Raw genomic sequence first — 15,145 nt, 5'->3', positions numbered from 1 at the left:
CTAAACCATTATGAACCGTGACTAGCCCCTTTTGTTTAGGTATCAATAATGGAAGATACATTACTGCCGATATGATCTGCTAAGCTGCCAGCCACTAGTTTAATAAAAGGTCATGACCATTTCTGCCAATATGAGCTTTTATGTGGCACTGCTTCATTAACACTAAGGGTTCTTATAAGAGAAATGTTTTGATACAGGACAAGGCATACATTCGTAATGGTGCAGGAAAAGCTGTCACTATTACTGACGACAGTGTAAATGGTGGTCGGGAACGATGTGCAACAGATAATAGCCATCTAAATTGTTGCAATCTGCCAGTTTAGCCAAAGGTGCGACAGGATAGCAACTGGCTTCCACTAAGACCATCATAACCAATGTTTCAGTGGGTAAACTGAAAACTTGCCCAATGGACTCTTGAAACAAGGCCTAAAGTACAGGTGCTTCACTAGTATATCATTTAATGACATAACAAGTTACTAGAATGTTTCCCTTAAATTTAACGAAATTTCAAGAAATGTGCTGCATTGTAGATTGATTAAGTCAGTGGCATATTGCTCTGGCTCTTTTCTGAAATGAAATGAATGTTTACAATTATTCACTTAAAGTAACAATACTCATGAAAAAAAGAATGTCATTTCGATCTTCATTGCATGTAGCCCCTATAGCAAAATAAACATGCACCAAAATTATCCTAAGTTTCTCAGGACAACTGAGAGCAATATCCTGTCAGTCTTAGTCACCAAAAAAATGTATGGTTTCTTAAGCTCCATTCTAGTTAAGCTGAACATAATAATAATAATATTTGGGGTTTTACGTGCCAAAACCACTTTCTGATTATGAGGCACGCCGTAGTGGACGACTCCGGAAATTTTGACCACCTGGGGTTCTTTAACGTGCACCTAAATCTAAGCACACGGGTGTTTTCGCATTTCGCCCCCATCGAAATGCGGACGCCGTGGCCGGGATAAGCTGAACATCTGCTATAACAAAAAAGTACTCTGGCACTTAAAATGGTACTTTCAGTAAACATGAATCATGCTGCCTGTGACACTTTCAATGTATTACTGCCAGAAGTCTCATAATACACTTTGTATTAAACACCCTGGCAGTAGCAACACTGAACTTCATTTTGTATGTTGAGAATGAAAACCTAAATGTATAAGTAGTTCTGTCTCCATCATGCAAACTCTTATACAACTTTTTTTTTTATTCTGTGTGCTTCATGCACCATTAAAAAAACATACACCTTTTTTTTTCTTTGTGGTCTCGGTAAAAAGGCGAAGTGACTAAGTCTGTATGACTAAGAACACTTTTTGGCATTGCACACAGTCATGTTGGCACTCCTAACGTCGCCAGTACCGTCTGTCATCATCACTATATGGCTTGTACTGGCCGTGCCCGCCATACATGCTAGCAGTTACAACATTTGGGCAGTTCACTCGGGATGAGGATCGCACCGGCTCTAGTGATTGTGCATCAGACATACTCTGCTGGACTGGCATGCCACTGGGTTGACTGTAACCGAGGGCTTGCAGCTGAGCATCAAGGCCACTGTGCTGAGGCGCCATGCCACCGATATTGCTGTAGCCCTGCCCTTGTTGCCGTGCATCATACGCGCGGTACTGAGGCAGCAATGAAGGTTCCATGCCACCGGGGTAACTGTAGATCTGTGACTGCGCAGCGTATATGCTGTTTTGCGTTGGCAAGGCACGTGCGTGACTGTAACTGTGCTGCTGTGGACGTACTTGGACAAACGCACTGCGCCGAGGCGGCGTGTCATTGTGATAACTCTGCCCTTGTGGTTGTATATCAGACACATTGCCCTGTTGTGGCAGCGAACGTGGCATGTCACCCGCATGACCATACACACGGCCATCTTCACTCGGTGCGACTTGCCATGCGTTGTAAGGAAGCATGCTGATTGCTGGCCGGCTGTCGAAGTCACGGTAGGCGTCACAAACGGAGGGAGTAGGAATAGCAACTTCGGCAGGCTTACTGCCGGCGTCTCTGGAGCATTGTATGTTGCCGAGATATTGTCGTCTGTCGATACTTAGAAAGTCGCGGACGTATTGGTCTTGCATTTCTGATGCTCGCAGAGGTTCGCTGACGTACTCGTGCCTGCCGACGGCTTGAGGAGGCTCGCTGACATGTACTCGCCTGTCGGCACTACGAAGATCGAGCGTAGGCTCTTGCCCACCGATACGCTGGAGGTCGATGACATATTCATTCCTGTCAAACTTGTGACCGCGGGCATTCTCAAACTGCTCTATCGCTGTCGTCGGCGCTACGCTAAGCTTTTCAATCATGTACTTACAGACCAGGTACCCTGTTCTGTTCACGCCGTGCGTGCAGTGCACACCTATCAATTTGCCGTCGTTCGCCGGGTTCGCGACGAATGCGTCGACGGCACGGAAGAACTCGCTTACCACAACCTCGCTGGGTATTTGTTGACCAACGCACATTATCTTGGTGTGGAGGATGCCACGACTGATGAGAGACTCGGGGTCATAGTAACGGTTCGTGCACGTTAAATCAATCACGAGGCCTAGGCCGTATATCCGCTGAAGAAGCTCGTTCGGTGTGAAGCGCTTGCTCGCTGGCACGCGAGAGCTTATCGATTCACGAAGCGGCACCTTGAAAGCTATGAAACGCGTACCGGGCACAACACCTCCAACGTCATTGTAGTCTAGCCACCGGTCGGGAATGGTTTTAGCACGGCCCATGTTGCAGATGGACTGGTACGGTCGTTGGGGTCGTCACGTCAAACGGGAAGCACGAGACGACATACAGCGAGGCAAAAAAAGTGCGATGTTGAATATGGCTACGCCGTTTTGAGGCGTGGTTTCGCATTCGCGTTCAGTATGCCGCTGCTAGGCGCTGTTTCGTACTCGCGCTTGTTCAGTTTCGGTTTCGTTTTTGTTGTCGCACTGCCTTGCGACGTTGGTTTGCTGTAAATTGCATATTCTTTATTTGTATTTAACGATTATAGATTAGATCCAAATTCATTTGAATATTACAGTAATATTAGGACTATTGCACATCTCTTTCTTTTTTCATTCCAGGCACGACAAATATATCTGCAAATTCGCGCTTGAAATCACTATGTGCGTGCGTGCGTTCGTGTGTGCGTGTGCGTGCGTTCGTGTGTGTGTGTGTGTGTGTGTGTGTGTGTGTGTGTGTGTGTGTGTGTGTGTGTGTGTGTGTGTGTGTGTGTGTGTGTGTGTGTGGCCAGGAGGAAGCACATGGTGTGCGCTGTCCCTTCCCCCCCCGGCCCCTCCTCCGCAATTTCTTTGTTGATAGTGGCCTGCCCAGCCTCCCTCCCTCTCCCTCCCGGCCGCTGTCAAGACTTTCCGACTTTTCTGAATTTGGCAATAATAAAAAATAAAGGGAAACGGTGTGTTTGGCTGTGCTCCTATCGATACGTTGTCTCTCTCTCTGTCTCTCTTTTAATTGTTTCTTTTATTCCGACTTTTCCTCGTGCTTTCAGTTAGTCGATGGCTACTATCGTCTTTGTCGCACTTCTGAGTGCAAAGTAAATGCATTTACATATAATTCTTGCCTGTTTTTCTCTCTTTCCAGAAGAAGAGTTGTCGACCGAAGCTACCGATCAGCCGAATGGTGACATCGCCCAGGTATGCGAATTCAATACCCAAAGTACCTACCGCGTGAGGGCCTTGTTATTTTTTCCTACCCCTTGATTTTCTGTCTTTATTATTTATTTATTATTATTATTAATATTTATTCTTTGGTATCGGGACCGATCGCCTCTTTCTTCCTATCTCCTGTATTATTTCCTCCCCTTCTCCTCCCTACCCGCACTGCTAACTGACATTCAGGTGTCAGCCGCGCGCTAGACAGTTACGGTGTGGTCAGCAGATTTTCCTCTTTTCTGTCAATAAGTCTCTCACTGTCTATTATCGGTTGCCGCTCATCCATTTACTTGCTTGTTTTGCCTGTTCCGTGTATATGCTGTTTCAACGACACTTGTTTATCGCGTCGGTGTGGTCGAATCGAGTAAACGTCATGACAAATAAGATCGCTTTATATTTGAAGTGACAGAACTAACTTTCCTTCCCTATATTCTTGAGCCCTGTCCCACAGTATAGTTGCTGTTCCTTTTCTTTTTATATTTTTTCATATGAAACAATGAAACTGGTAGTTCCCTTGTAAGATCTTAAACTAGTCACTCGAACCCAGCTTAAAATTTGGCGACTACCCTCCCCCTTTCGGATCCCGCATGCCCTTGTCGCGCTCTTTGTCATGAATACTCCGATCCCCGTGAGTTCACAGAAGCTAAGCAGCAAGTTCCTTAGTCAGTACTTGGGAAAGAGACCGCTTGGTGATGTCGAGTGCTGGTGACTTCCCTTCTAAGCCGAAATAGAGTGTCCGGCTTGAGCCAGAAACGGCGCCGCAAGCAAGGGGATGCCTCCTCACGAAACCCTCAACAAGTACGTGTTGAGGACACTTGGCTTCAAGGTCACTTGGCTTCATCGGAAGGAATCTGTCATTGTCCCCTCTGTCCGCCAAACGATTTATGAAAGGTTTGTTCGCACAAAATTACAGTACGCTGCATAAATTTGCGATCTCACGCGAGAGTTACCTGATTAACACTCTCGAATCAATACAAAACGGATCAGCACGATTTACAGCTCTTCCAACCGCAATAATTACCATAGTGTTACTCTCATAAAATCCTCCCCCAGTGTCCTTCCTTTAGAGTCCAGATGCAAAATCGCGCAACTATGTCTATTCCACAAGATACATTATAATTTTCAAAAATTTGCATGGTACTCTTCTCTGGCTCTGTGGTGCGCACTTCTCGGCGCCTTTTCAATTTCTTGTATCCCCAACGTCTCCACGGCACTACCAACGCCTTTAACAACTCACGTTTACCCAGTACCATAGCGGAATGCAATATACCTGTACGTACTACTCGAACAATCGTCGCTGAACGCAATCCTTCAATATTTAGTGCGACCGCGCACTTCGGGTATTAAGTTTTCGCAATTCTATTTCCTCGTTGTTTGTTTATAGTTCTTGCTTTTCGTTCGTGACATTTATTGCAATTTTGCTTCGTTTCTTCCTCTCTTCTTTTTTTATTGCGTGATAACTGATGCCTTATTGTTGTTCCTTCCTGTTCATTACAATAATCCAGCAATTTGTTCATAAGTTTTACAACTTTTGTATCGTGCTGCTTTAGAATTGATCTTTTTCTTCTTTTGTTACGCATTATTCTTATTCTTTATATTAGTGACCAAGTGCTCTACTTTGTTACTCATGCTGATAATACTTTTCTCTCTGATAAGTGAAATTGGAACTGGTTCGTGGAACCGCCACTATATTAAGTTGTTTTGGACGCTCCGACGCTAGCCAATATTTTTTTATGGTTTCTAGGTCCGGAGCCTTCGCGCAAAAATTAACAAGTCGGAAATGTCGCGTCGGTACGCGTTCAAGTTGTCATACTTGAATTCACGCGTCGCGAGTAATCGCTGTTTAAAAATGAATTAGGTGTTTGCTCCTCATGTAGCTCACAGCCGTCGATCAGCGGCACCGCGTGCAGCGGAGACCTAAGCTAGCTACAAAAATTCCCCGCAGACGCGGTTTTGTGCGAAGAACCCCGAGCATTTTTTTTTCTCGTTGTTTCCGCAGGGCGAATGCGAGCCACTGCAGCCGCAGCAGCAGCAGCAGCAGCAGCGCAGCAAGACGATCTCCGGCACGGGCTCTTCCTGCGGAGAAGCAGCAGAGGCGCCGTCGTGCGAACTGCGCGAGGTGGCCAGTCAGTTCGTGACCGACCTGATCCACCGTGCCCGTGAGGTGGCCCAGAGGCAACAGTTCCGCATCGACGAGGTCGACGAGGAAGACGAGGAGGAAGACGCTCCGCCGCCCCGGAGGCTCACCGACATCACGGCGGGGCCAGTCAAGGCAGGTCACCTTCCCTCATATAGTTCCGCATGTGCTGTAGGCGAGCACTCGCGCGCGCGCGCGTGCGCACACACACACACACACACACACACACACACACACACACACACACACACACACACACACACGCACACGCACACGCACGCACGCACGCACGCACGCACGCGCGCGCACACACACACACACACACACACACACACACACACACACACACACACACACACACACACACACACACACACACACACACACACACACACGCGCGCGCGCACACGCATGCACACGCACGCAACAAACGAGTATGCTATATACTGCAATCTGGGTGCATTAGTACATGGAACCCTCCACATCGGCCGCTCGTGTGCACCATGCGAGTGCGACCTTGGAGTGCGAGCTTATGAAGTGCCTTTATTTCCTTTGGGCTTTACGTCACCGCAGTCTCTATAGCGTTGGCATCTTGTGCCGCCTGCTGTAACTGAAGATGGGCGCGCCTACAGCTCGTCGGCACTTGTGTATATACTTTCAGAGAAGTCCAAAGTTGTCGGCCTTTATACAACGCACAGTGCAGATTTAGAAGGAAAAGTATTGATGGTAAATGCAGTGTTTGACTTTTACATGGCTTTACATTAAAGCTTTTGCACTACTAATCTGACACAGTGTGCCCGTTTCTGGTGTTGAGTGACTCACTCACCGAGCCATGCATCGCGACGTCCCCGTCCTTCTACAAGCGTTCTTTATTAAAGTGGATGCGTCAGTCGTGACGACGGAAAATTTTGACATCAAGACCGCATGACGTTGATGTAGTTGTGCACAAGCACAACAAACTGGGCGAGTTCAGCTAAGGAAAAAATTAAAAAAATAAAAGAAAAAAAAACTGATTTTTTTTTCTCGCTGCTATACCACGACGTTGATTGCAGATAGAACTTCAACATAATAACAATGATATCGCGGTGGAAGTAGTAATTCAAAAGTAACGTAAGAAAAATAATGTAATGTGATATTTTAAAGCAAGAACAGAGGAGGCGAGGGAGTGGAGAGGAACGTTCGGTGTAGCAGTTGCGTCAGCATGCACGCAGCAATGAGATCATATTGACAGTGGCAGACTTCTTCTTCTTCAACTCGTAAGATTAACGTTACGGCAGCGTGCGACAAGCGCTGTCTTGGGCGATTCCATGGTGTCAGCCCCAGAGCACAGTGTGCGCTCTGGGGCTGACAGATGGAGATGCTATGCAGATGGAGAAGACGAGACTGAGCCGAGTTATCTCGATGCGCACGCAGACTCCTCCCGAGATCCAGGTGGACCTGGTGGGTTCCCGGACGCCCAGTCCGGAAGAGGTGGTGACGTACGTGGCGCCCGAGCGGTCGCTGAAGAAGAAAGTGGTGGTTCTCCACGAGGAGCCGTCCGAGAGCGAGGAGGACACGAGCGGCGAAGCCAGCCCGGACAGTTCTCCGCGCGCCAAGCTCATCTCGGAACCACATTCGCAGCAGCAGGACTGTCAGGACGTGAGCCTCGTCGTGCCTTTGTCACGATGTGGGACTTTAGATATAGCTTACTCGAAAAAGTACAGTACCAGCAATGCTGCAGCGTGCATGCGTCGAACCCAAATTAGGCTTCCGTTCTTTTGTATGGACGGTGATATACGCTGACTTTGGGTACGCTATTTTTAAAATTACCTAACAACACATCTCGTGAATGAGGACTGGTGATTCTAGAAGAGTAGATGAAGTCTAGGGAGTTCTAGAAGAGAAGATTGAATCGCTGATCGAGTGAGATAGCGTGCGGCAGTGAGTGAGTATAATTGAGTGAGCAAGTGAAGTTATGTGATTGAGTGAAGTCATGTGATTGAGTGAAGTCAGCTTATTTGAGTGAGTGAGTGAGTGAGTGAGTGAGTGAGTGAGTGAGTGAGTGAGTGAGTGAGTGAGTGAGTGAGTGAGTGAGTGAGTGAGTGAGTGAGTGAGTGAGTGAGTGAGTGAGTGAGTGAGTGAGTGAGTGAGTGAGTGAGTGAGTGAGTGAGTGAGCTACGAGGCTACCGCTCAGAGCAGGGTTGCTTCCTTTACATTCTCATATTTAGTCGCGCTTGATTTTGAGTCAAGTAGCGATTGCGTGTACGCGCCCTGTGAGCCAATGAAAACATGGAAGAGAGCGAAGTCGACAACATTGCCGAATTTGAGTTTGCGGTACAGCTTAGTTCGATTGCCACGGCCGCGCATAACAGGACCAGTTCGTCGGGAAAAGCTCAAGTTTTAAGCTTGTGGTCCGGAAAGGTATCGCTTGCTGTGTATGTGCACTAATAATTAGCTTGGCTTAGATATTCTCCTTTGTGCGCTCGGTAGATCACGGTACAGCCAGGCATACCCGCCGTGGTGGCTTACCGGCTATCAGTGTCGGCCGCTAGCAAATCCTGGCCGCGGCGGCTGCATTTCGATGGGGGCGAAATGCAAGAACTCCCGTGTGTCCGATGCATTGGTGGCATGTTAAACATCCCCTGGGAGTCAAAATTGATTCGGTGTCGCCCGCTACGACGTGTTTCACAATCAAATCGTGGTTTTGCCGCGTAGAGCCCCGGAATTCAATTGAAGCCGGGGCTCGAGAGAATTACTAGCTATTTGAGAGCAAATGGTCTTTTGTCCGCGATGAAAAGTCGTTGTGCATGGGCTTTTGGAACGAAGACAACGATAAACAAGGTGAACACGCGAGTAAGGATGAATGCATACCAAGTACCCAGTTAGAAACATTGGACTTCATAACGGAGCTGCCTTATCTCCCAGTCTTGGTGTTCGCCTTCTTTTTTGTTACCTTCTCTCTTTTCTTGTAATCTGACCGCTCACGCTGGCTGGAGATAATTATTGGCCTCCTTAAGAAGAGTGCTGGCCCGTAATTTTGCCACTTGTACTACCTTGAAGCTGTAAAAACGAATATATATATATATATATATATATATATATATATATATATATATATATATATATATATATATATATATATATATACGTGTGTGTGTGTGTGTAAAAATGAAAAAGAGAAATGAAACGAATAAGTAAAAAGAAACATGCGTTATAGTACTCTCGCTGTCGCGACCTCGCTTTAGTCTTAGGAATTAGGCGTTCCTCGTCTTCCTGGCTTCCAAGAACGTGGTGGCGTAGCTGTAATGGCCAGGAAAGCGTGACATTCTTGTGCACGCTACGTACAGCCGTGAGAGCGCTGAGAACTGAAGCAGAACTCTTGCTTTGCTGTTAATTTTTTTTTAACGAGTAGACTTCTTTGCCTCTTTCGCCCGTTTTCGCGGACGATGCACGATGGTGCCGGTCGGACTTTCACCGCCTATGCAAAGGCGAGATGACAAAGGCCGCCGTGCTCTCGCGCAACCGATCGTGTGCATCCATCGCTCTTTGAGCGCGTTGAGGCGCAGGCGCAGCTTTGGGGCGTCTTCAGCGTTTACATGACGTGGTGTGGCGTTCGGTCCATATACCATCGCTACAGGGGTGCTGGTTAAGAGGGAGCTTTAGCTCGGGCTTACACCGTGGCTCGGGCCCAACTTCGAGGCGGCCTGTTCAGATACACGTGAAACGCAGAAACGCTTTTCTGAAACAACCCCTGGGCCGATTTTAATGAAATTTGTTGCATTTGAGAGAGAAAGTCAAATTCTGTTGACTGTTGGAAGCGGAATTTCGATTTACACCCTGAATTTTGTTTAAATATTTCTAGAGATTTAAAAGTTCGAAAACAAAATATAGAAGTACGACATTTACAAATTAATAGCTCTGCATCAAGAACAGATATCGCGTTTCTGTAAACGGCATATATTAGAACATTCAAAGCGCACACATGAGTGAGTGAGTGAGTGAATAAACTTTATTGTAGGTCCGGCGAGGACGCGAACTCGTCGCGCACCCGGTTAGTCCCACGTCGGGACCGGCAGGTCTAGCCCACCGGCCCGGTCGCGGGCACGCTGGACGGCCAGGATTTGCTTTTCTAGAGCGGGGCTACGCAAAAGCGAGTCCCACTCCTCCTTGATGAACTGGTATCCCCAAGCGCACACATTCCATATGTCAATTTATATCCTACGTGAATTCGTTACGTTGCGTACAGGGGTTCTGCAAAAGCTGTATTTCCATATTACAATTTTTTTTTTAAAATTCATGTGTAACCTATCAATATTCCCCGCTTTAGAAGTACTATTAGATGCAATTCACAGAATTGCGATTTAATTTTCATTGCTGAGTTACAGTTGTAAACATGATAGCTTCGTTTTATGAAAATTTCCGATTTCTGCCAATTTTTAATAAGAAATTTACGACCTAAATGAAAAGTTCGAAACCAACAGTCACTAGAATTCACGTTTTTCTTTTAAATGCAAGAAGCCTCATCAAATATGGTGCAATTGCTGCCGAGAAAAACGAATTTTCCTTTCACATGTATTTAGATAGGAGCACCCGAGCTGAAGTTTCCTCTAAACTGCCCTGTTTTACGGAATTGTGCAATGAAACAACAAACGCTATCTCAATAACGCTGCGAAAAATATGAGTCTTCGAGCGCGTCATTTCTAAAACAATAAAGTAGGAGCGTTCGGCTATACGCTTACATTGGCAATCATCGTCGATTACTTGTACAGAGTTTTGTATCATTCATTTCTCCTTTTTTCGTTTGTTTGTTTGTTTGTTCCTGCCTTTCAGATTCCTTTTCTTCTATATTTTCTTTGTTTCTCTGACTCACTATTTCATTCACCTTGTCCTTCGTTCTTTCTGCTTGTACCTTGTCTTTATGTACGTTATGGTAGTGCAAACGAGAGAATGGGTTGACGGCTGGTATGAATGGGCTGAGTGGTCACGAGTCGATGTCCGCACGAATGAGTTGACGAGCGAGGTCGACGCGAGCTGGTCAGTGAACGAGCTTCTCTCTCTTTCAGTAACATTTAGCTATAGTTGCCGTAAGCGCTCTCCGGCACATACACAGGAACTCTACTTTTAACCGGCCTGCAGTGACCTCCAGTGTAGGCGGTTCACATCGGCTGGCATGCCGTGTGTTCTGTCCTCATATGTCACACTCACATGTGAAAATATAAGTCACATCAACAGGGATAAAGTGACTCATAAAGAGAACAAAGAAAAACTGCGCAAAAAAAGAACAAGACAGAGAACGAACCACACGACACAGGCGTAGTTTTTCTTTGTTCTCATAATGTCATACCAACTAGCCCCTCACCGTACGCTTCTAGACTCATAAAGGCTGGACAACGTGCCACAGTGACAGTGTGCCACTGTATATCTGTCGGCCCCTTCTTGATTTTGGATGAACATGTGATAAACACTTGCATGATACTCAATCTGACGATTCGTGTGCAGGAGCCTGCGTTGTCGCGGCGTTTTCTCGTCGTTATTGTGTTAACGCTCTTTCGAAAACTGCGGTTCTTGCTACAGATTGCCAACCTCAAGAACGATCCCGAGCTCCGGGAGTTTGCCGTCGCCTACATCAAGGGAATCTTGGAGCAAGCTCAAGTTCTTGCCCAAGAGGTCAGTATACCCCGCATTTCGTGCACGCATACCGGCATGGGTAGGGCTTGACGCTGGTCTAGTTGGTATCTGGCACAAAAGAAACCGCACGAAGGAAGAAGACTCGTATAGGGTAGACAACAGCACACGCAGGTGCCGCTCACAACTTTATTTTTTGAAGCCAGTGCAAGACGCAGGACAGTTCTTCCAAGCTGTAAGCTGTAAGTTAAGCGTAGTTAATTAAGCGTAGTTCCAAGCGTAGTTATCTCCGAAGGAGTAATCAAGTTATAAGAACCGTCCGCGCGCATGCATTTTTTTTTTCTGTACTCGGCCTTTCAGCTTGTATTCTCTTCGAATCAGTGTAGTGCTCTCTGAGGTCGCCGTACTTTTCACAACGATTTCATTCAAATGCCAGTTCAATTTTGAGCCCCTTCGAGCTTAGATTGATAAAAAAAGTTGAAATGGTTTTCGTAGGCAAATATGTGGGCATTTTTTCGCGCTTTTGTTGCTCTAGTGGTTTTTTTTATTTTCTGCGATATACTTAGTTCTCTTCCATGTTCTTGAAAAAGAAAATCCGGCGAAGCACTTCGTCCACGGATTGTCTTCTGTCGATACGATCCTGAGCGGTTTTCTATTAAACAGAGCGGTGCTGTCGGCTCCAGGGCGCTGTTTTGTGTTTGGTTTCTCTTACCCGCTCAGTCTCCTTGCACAGACGCGCATCGACTTACATGTCTTCCACTTACGTTTGCTCCAAGTGTAGAAGTATTGTTTATATCTGTGTCCTCCATCCCATCTCCCATGCACCCGCGCAAAATGTCGATTTCCTGTATTTTGTATGGACAGACTATAGACTTGTTCTCTCTTTAATCACCTTTGTCTCTCCTCCTCCTTTTTTTCTTTTTTTCTGTCTCAATTTTCAGAGAGCGCCGGAAAAAGCCGAGGAACTTGTGACAGGTGAGCCTTTCCGGCGATTCGTGTTTTCAATATCTCGGGGCTTATGGCGGCGGCAGACGGCACAAGCCCGATTCTTCGTTTTGATTTGAGCCGTTGTTTGATAGCCTGAACCGAAGAAATAACAAAGAAGTTAAAGAAGAAAAAAAAACGGAGTAACTCGACATCGACATAGTATGTGTGTGTGTGTGTGTGTGGTGTGTCGTTCGAGTTATTTTTCACGACGAAAAGTGGGGACAATAGCTCGCTTCCTCGTGTTCCGTTTCATATCTTGTGTCGGAGCAGTCGCATGCTTTTTCACCGGGCTCACCGAGCCCGCAGGATAAATGAAGGAACAAAGCCTTCCTCCTGCCTATGTTTGTTTCTTTTCTCTTTTCTGCGGCGTTCCGCGCAGTATATATATATCATAAGAAGCCAACAAAGACAGCAAGGACAACACAGGGGAAATTACTTATAATTATTAACTGAAATAAAGAAATTATAAGTTAATGGAATTGAGAGAGGATGAAAAAAACAACTTGCCGCAGGTGGGGAACGATTCCACATCTTTCGCATTACAGGAAGGACGTGGGATCGATATATATATATATAATATATATACATTCTCCGTCTCATTGAACGTGTGCAGTGCCGTCAAAGCTCCGCGGTTCGCATAAGCCCACTGAGTAACAAGAATACAGGGAGGGGTTCGACCACTCTCTCATTATGGTGATTGTGTGTCGCTAATCCGTCCGTAATCCCTCCGTCCATTTGGCGTCGTCATCATGCGTGGAGGGATTAGTGTCGGCAAGTGGACGAGCCTTTCTACATTGGCTCTCGTTGCCGATTGGCTGTCGCGATCTTTTTGCTTTGTTAGAGTGATAATTCTGGTCGTTTGCCGCATACTAATGACTGAAGAAATAGCGCTTTATAGAACAGGGTATACAGGGTGCTTCAGCGAACACTTCCAAACTTTTTTAAAATTTGCCTGTCCATGAGCAATGAGTCCATGAGCTGGTCAATACGAAGAGGCGGACATTACTTGTGCAATAAAAAGTTGAAATGCACTATCGACTAATTAACATAAAATTCACTAATTGAGATTTTACCTAATTATCTTATGGCATATATTGCGATTTACAAATTTTATCGGGTGAGACTACAAGACATGTACAATTGAAAAGAATTGTGTGGATGACACCATATACGCGGCGTCGCACTTGCGGTAAGGATTCACTGTCATTCCTCTTATTTTCTTAGCAAAACGTCGTTTATTGCATTGAATCACAAAAGTAACTGGAACAGCACTGCATTTCTCGGAAAAGTTCTGGAATTAATATCTCAAAGCTGGTGTCATCCTGAGAATTGATTCCAAGTTGATCCACCTTGCGAACTCTCCGGCATAAATTTGTTTAAGGTAATTGTGTGAAAACTTAATTCGTGAAGTTTTTGTTAATTAGTCGATTGAGAATTTCAATTTCATTGTGCAAGTAATGTCCGCCTCTTCGTGTAGACCAGCTCATGGACTATAATCGTGCTACCTGTCACAGGCAATTGAAAAATATTTATGAAAGTGTTCGCTGAAGCAGCCGGTATATGCAGCAGACAACGCACGACTAATAACGGCGCTTTAGAACAGGGCAGACGACGCGCGCGGTTGCTATGGTCATCGCATTTATCTGTGCCATAGCAATAGTATTTATTAACCTTATGACGATAGTAACTATACGGATACTCTAGGCCCGCGCTCGCGCCGTCGTCGCTGTCACGCTATTGACGCCGCATAAGCGCAGAATGTTAGAATGTCTCCAGAGACGCGGGAGACGCGCACTGCATTTGGCTACAAAAATGTAGCGGAAACGCACTTCGCTACTCGTGTAACTGCGACTTCTGTAAGTTACATGTTCATAATTACTGATATACACCGCAGTGTAACTTTCTACGGCTCGTTTCTAAGGCAACACCGCATTCACTAGAGGCGCTTTTGTACCGCTTTGAAGCATCGAGCTCGTGGCTGAGTGGTAGCGTGTCCGTCTCACACTCCGGAGACGCTGGCTCGATTCCCACCCAGCCCATCTTGCAAGTTGTTTTTTATTCATGAAGTCCCTGCCGGGATTTATCGCTCACAGCCAACGACACCGACGCCGACGACACCGGCTTTTCTGCGACACGAGCTCCTTAACGCTGTCGCGTTAAAACGGTGGAGCAAAGTGGGCGCAACATGAGCGCTCGGCTCCGTCGGCTCTGCAGCGTAGCCAGAGCAGCAGTCTGCCTCTCACTGATGGCACCCCTTCCCCATTTCCTCGAGCAAATTATATCTAGTGAGGAGCAGTGGGAGGCTGCCTTGCGCAGCTCGAGGCCCGACCTTCAGGAGGCCATCCTGGAGTGGGCTGGGAGGATAGAGGAGGCCTACTTAAAGTAGTTCCTCCCCCCACCCTCTATTTTGTTGCCCCCTTCCCTTTAAAGAGGGATAAATAAAGTTTTTCATTATCATCACGGGCGTTGTGCGCACACAGACTTGCAGCGTTCTCTACTGAGCCGCTGATACCCCGTGCACCAAGGCCAACGTTACTGTGAACACGGCCGCTCTGGAACGCCAGTTATCGTGTTCCAGCGTGCTGGTGCATGAGCCCATGGACCGCGCTTCATGCCAACGGTATTCATGCAGTGGTCCGAAAGGAACGGCCAGTAAACTTCTTCAAGCTGTATACAAGCGCCGACGGTGTTTCTTCGGTCTTTGATCTGATCTAGTGCACCACCGAGGTGCGGCGTCTGCAGCGCCAGTGATTGCGATCTCCCTTGT

General features: G+C 46.6%; 2 protein-coding genes across 2 annotated transcripts in view; one reads left to right on the top strand and one right to left on the bottom strand.

Annotated features, from left to right (window-relative positions):
- Nucleotides 1-15,145, top strand: part of LOC142571894 (uncharacterized) — a 118,192-nt gene that overhangs the window by 85,140 nt on the left and 17,907 nt on the right. Inside the window, exons 2-6 of the mRNA XM_075680579.1 lie at nt 3,580-3,632; nt 5,650-5,922; nt 7,201-7,425; nt 11,341-11,433; nt 12,333-12,366. Coding sequence (XP_075536694.1) covers nt 3,580-3,632; nt 5,650-5,922; nt 7,201-7,425; nt 11,341-11,433; nt 12,333-12,366 — 678 coding nt within the window. The remainder of the gene's footprint in view (nt 1-3,579; nt 3,633-5,649; nt 5,923-7,200; nt 7,426-11,340; nt 11,434-12,332; nt 12,367-15,145) is intronic.
- LOC142571893 (uncharacterized) lies at nt 1,188-2,788 on the bottom strand. Its single transcript, XM_075680578.1, has one exon. The coding sequence runs from the start codon at nt 2,721-2,723 to the stop codon at nt 1,344-1,346; it is 1,380 nt and encodes a 459-aa protein (XP_075536693.1). The 5' UTR covers nt 2,724-2,788; the 3' UTR covers nt 1,188-1,343.

Source organism: Dermacentor variabilis, chromosome 2 (genome assembly GCF_050947875.1).
Source record: "Dermacentor variabilis isolate Ectoservices chromosome 2, ASM5094787v1, whole genome shotgun sequence".
Classification (NCBI taxonomy): Eukaryota; Metazoa; Arthropoda; class Arachnida; order Ixodida; family Ixodidae; genus Dermacentor; species Dermacentor variabilis.
This window is presented reverse-complemented; position numbering and strand designations above follow the sequence as displayed.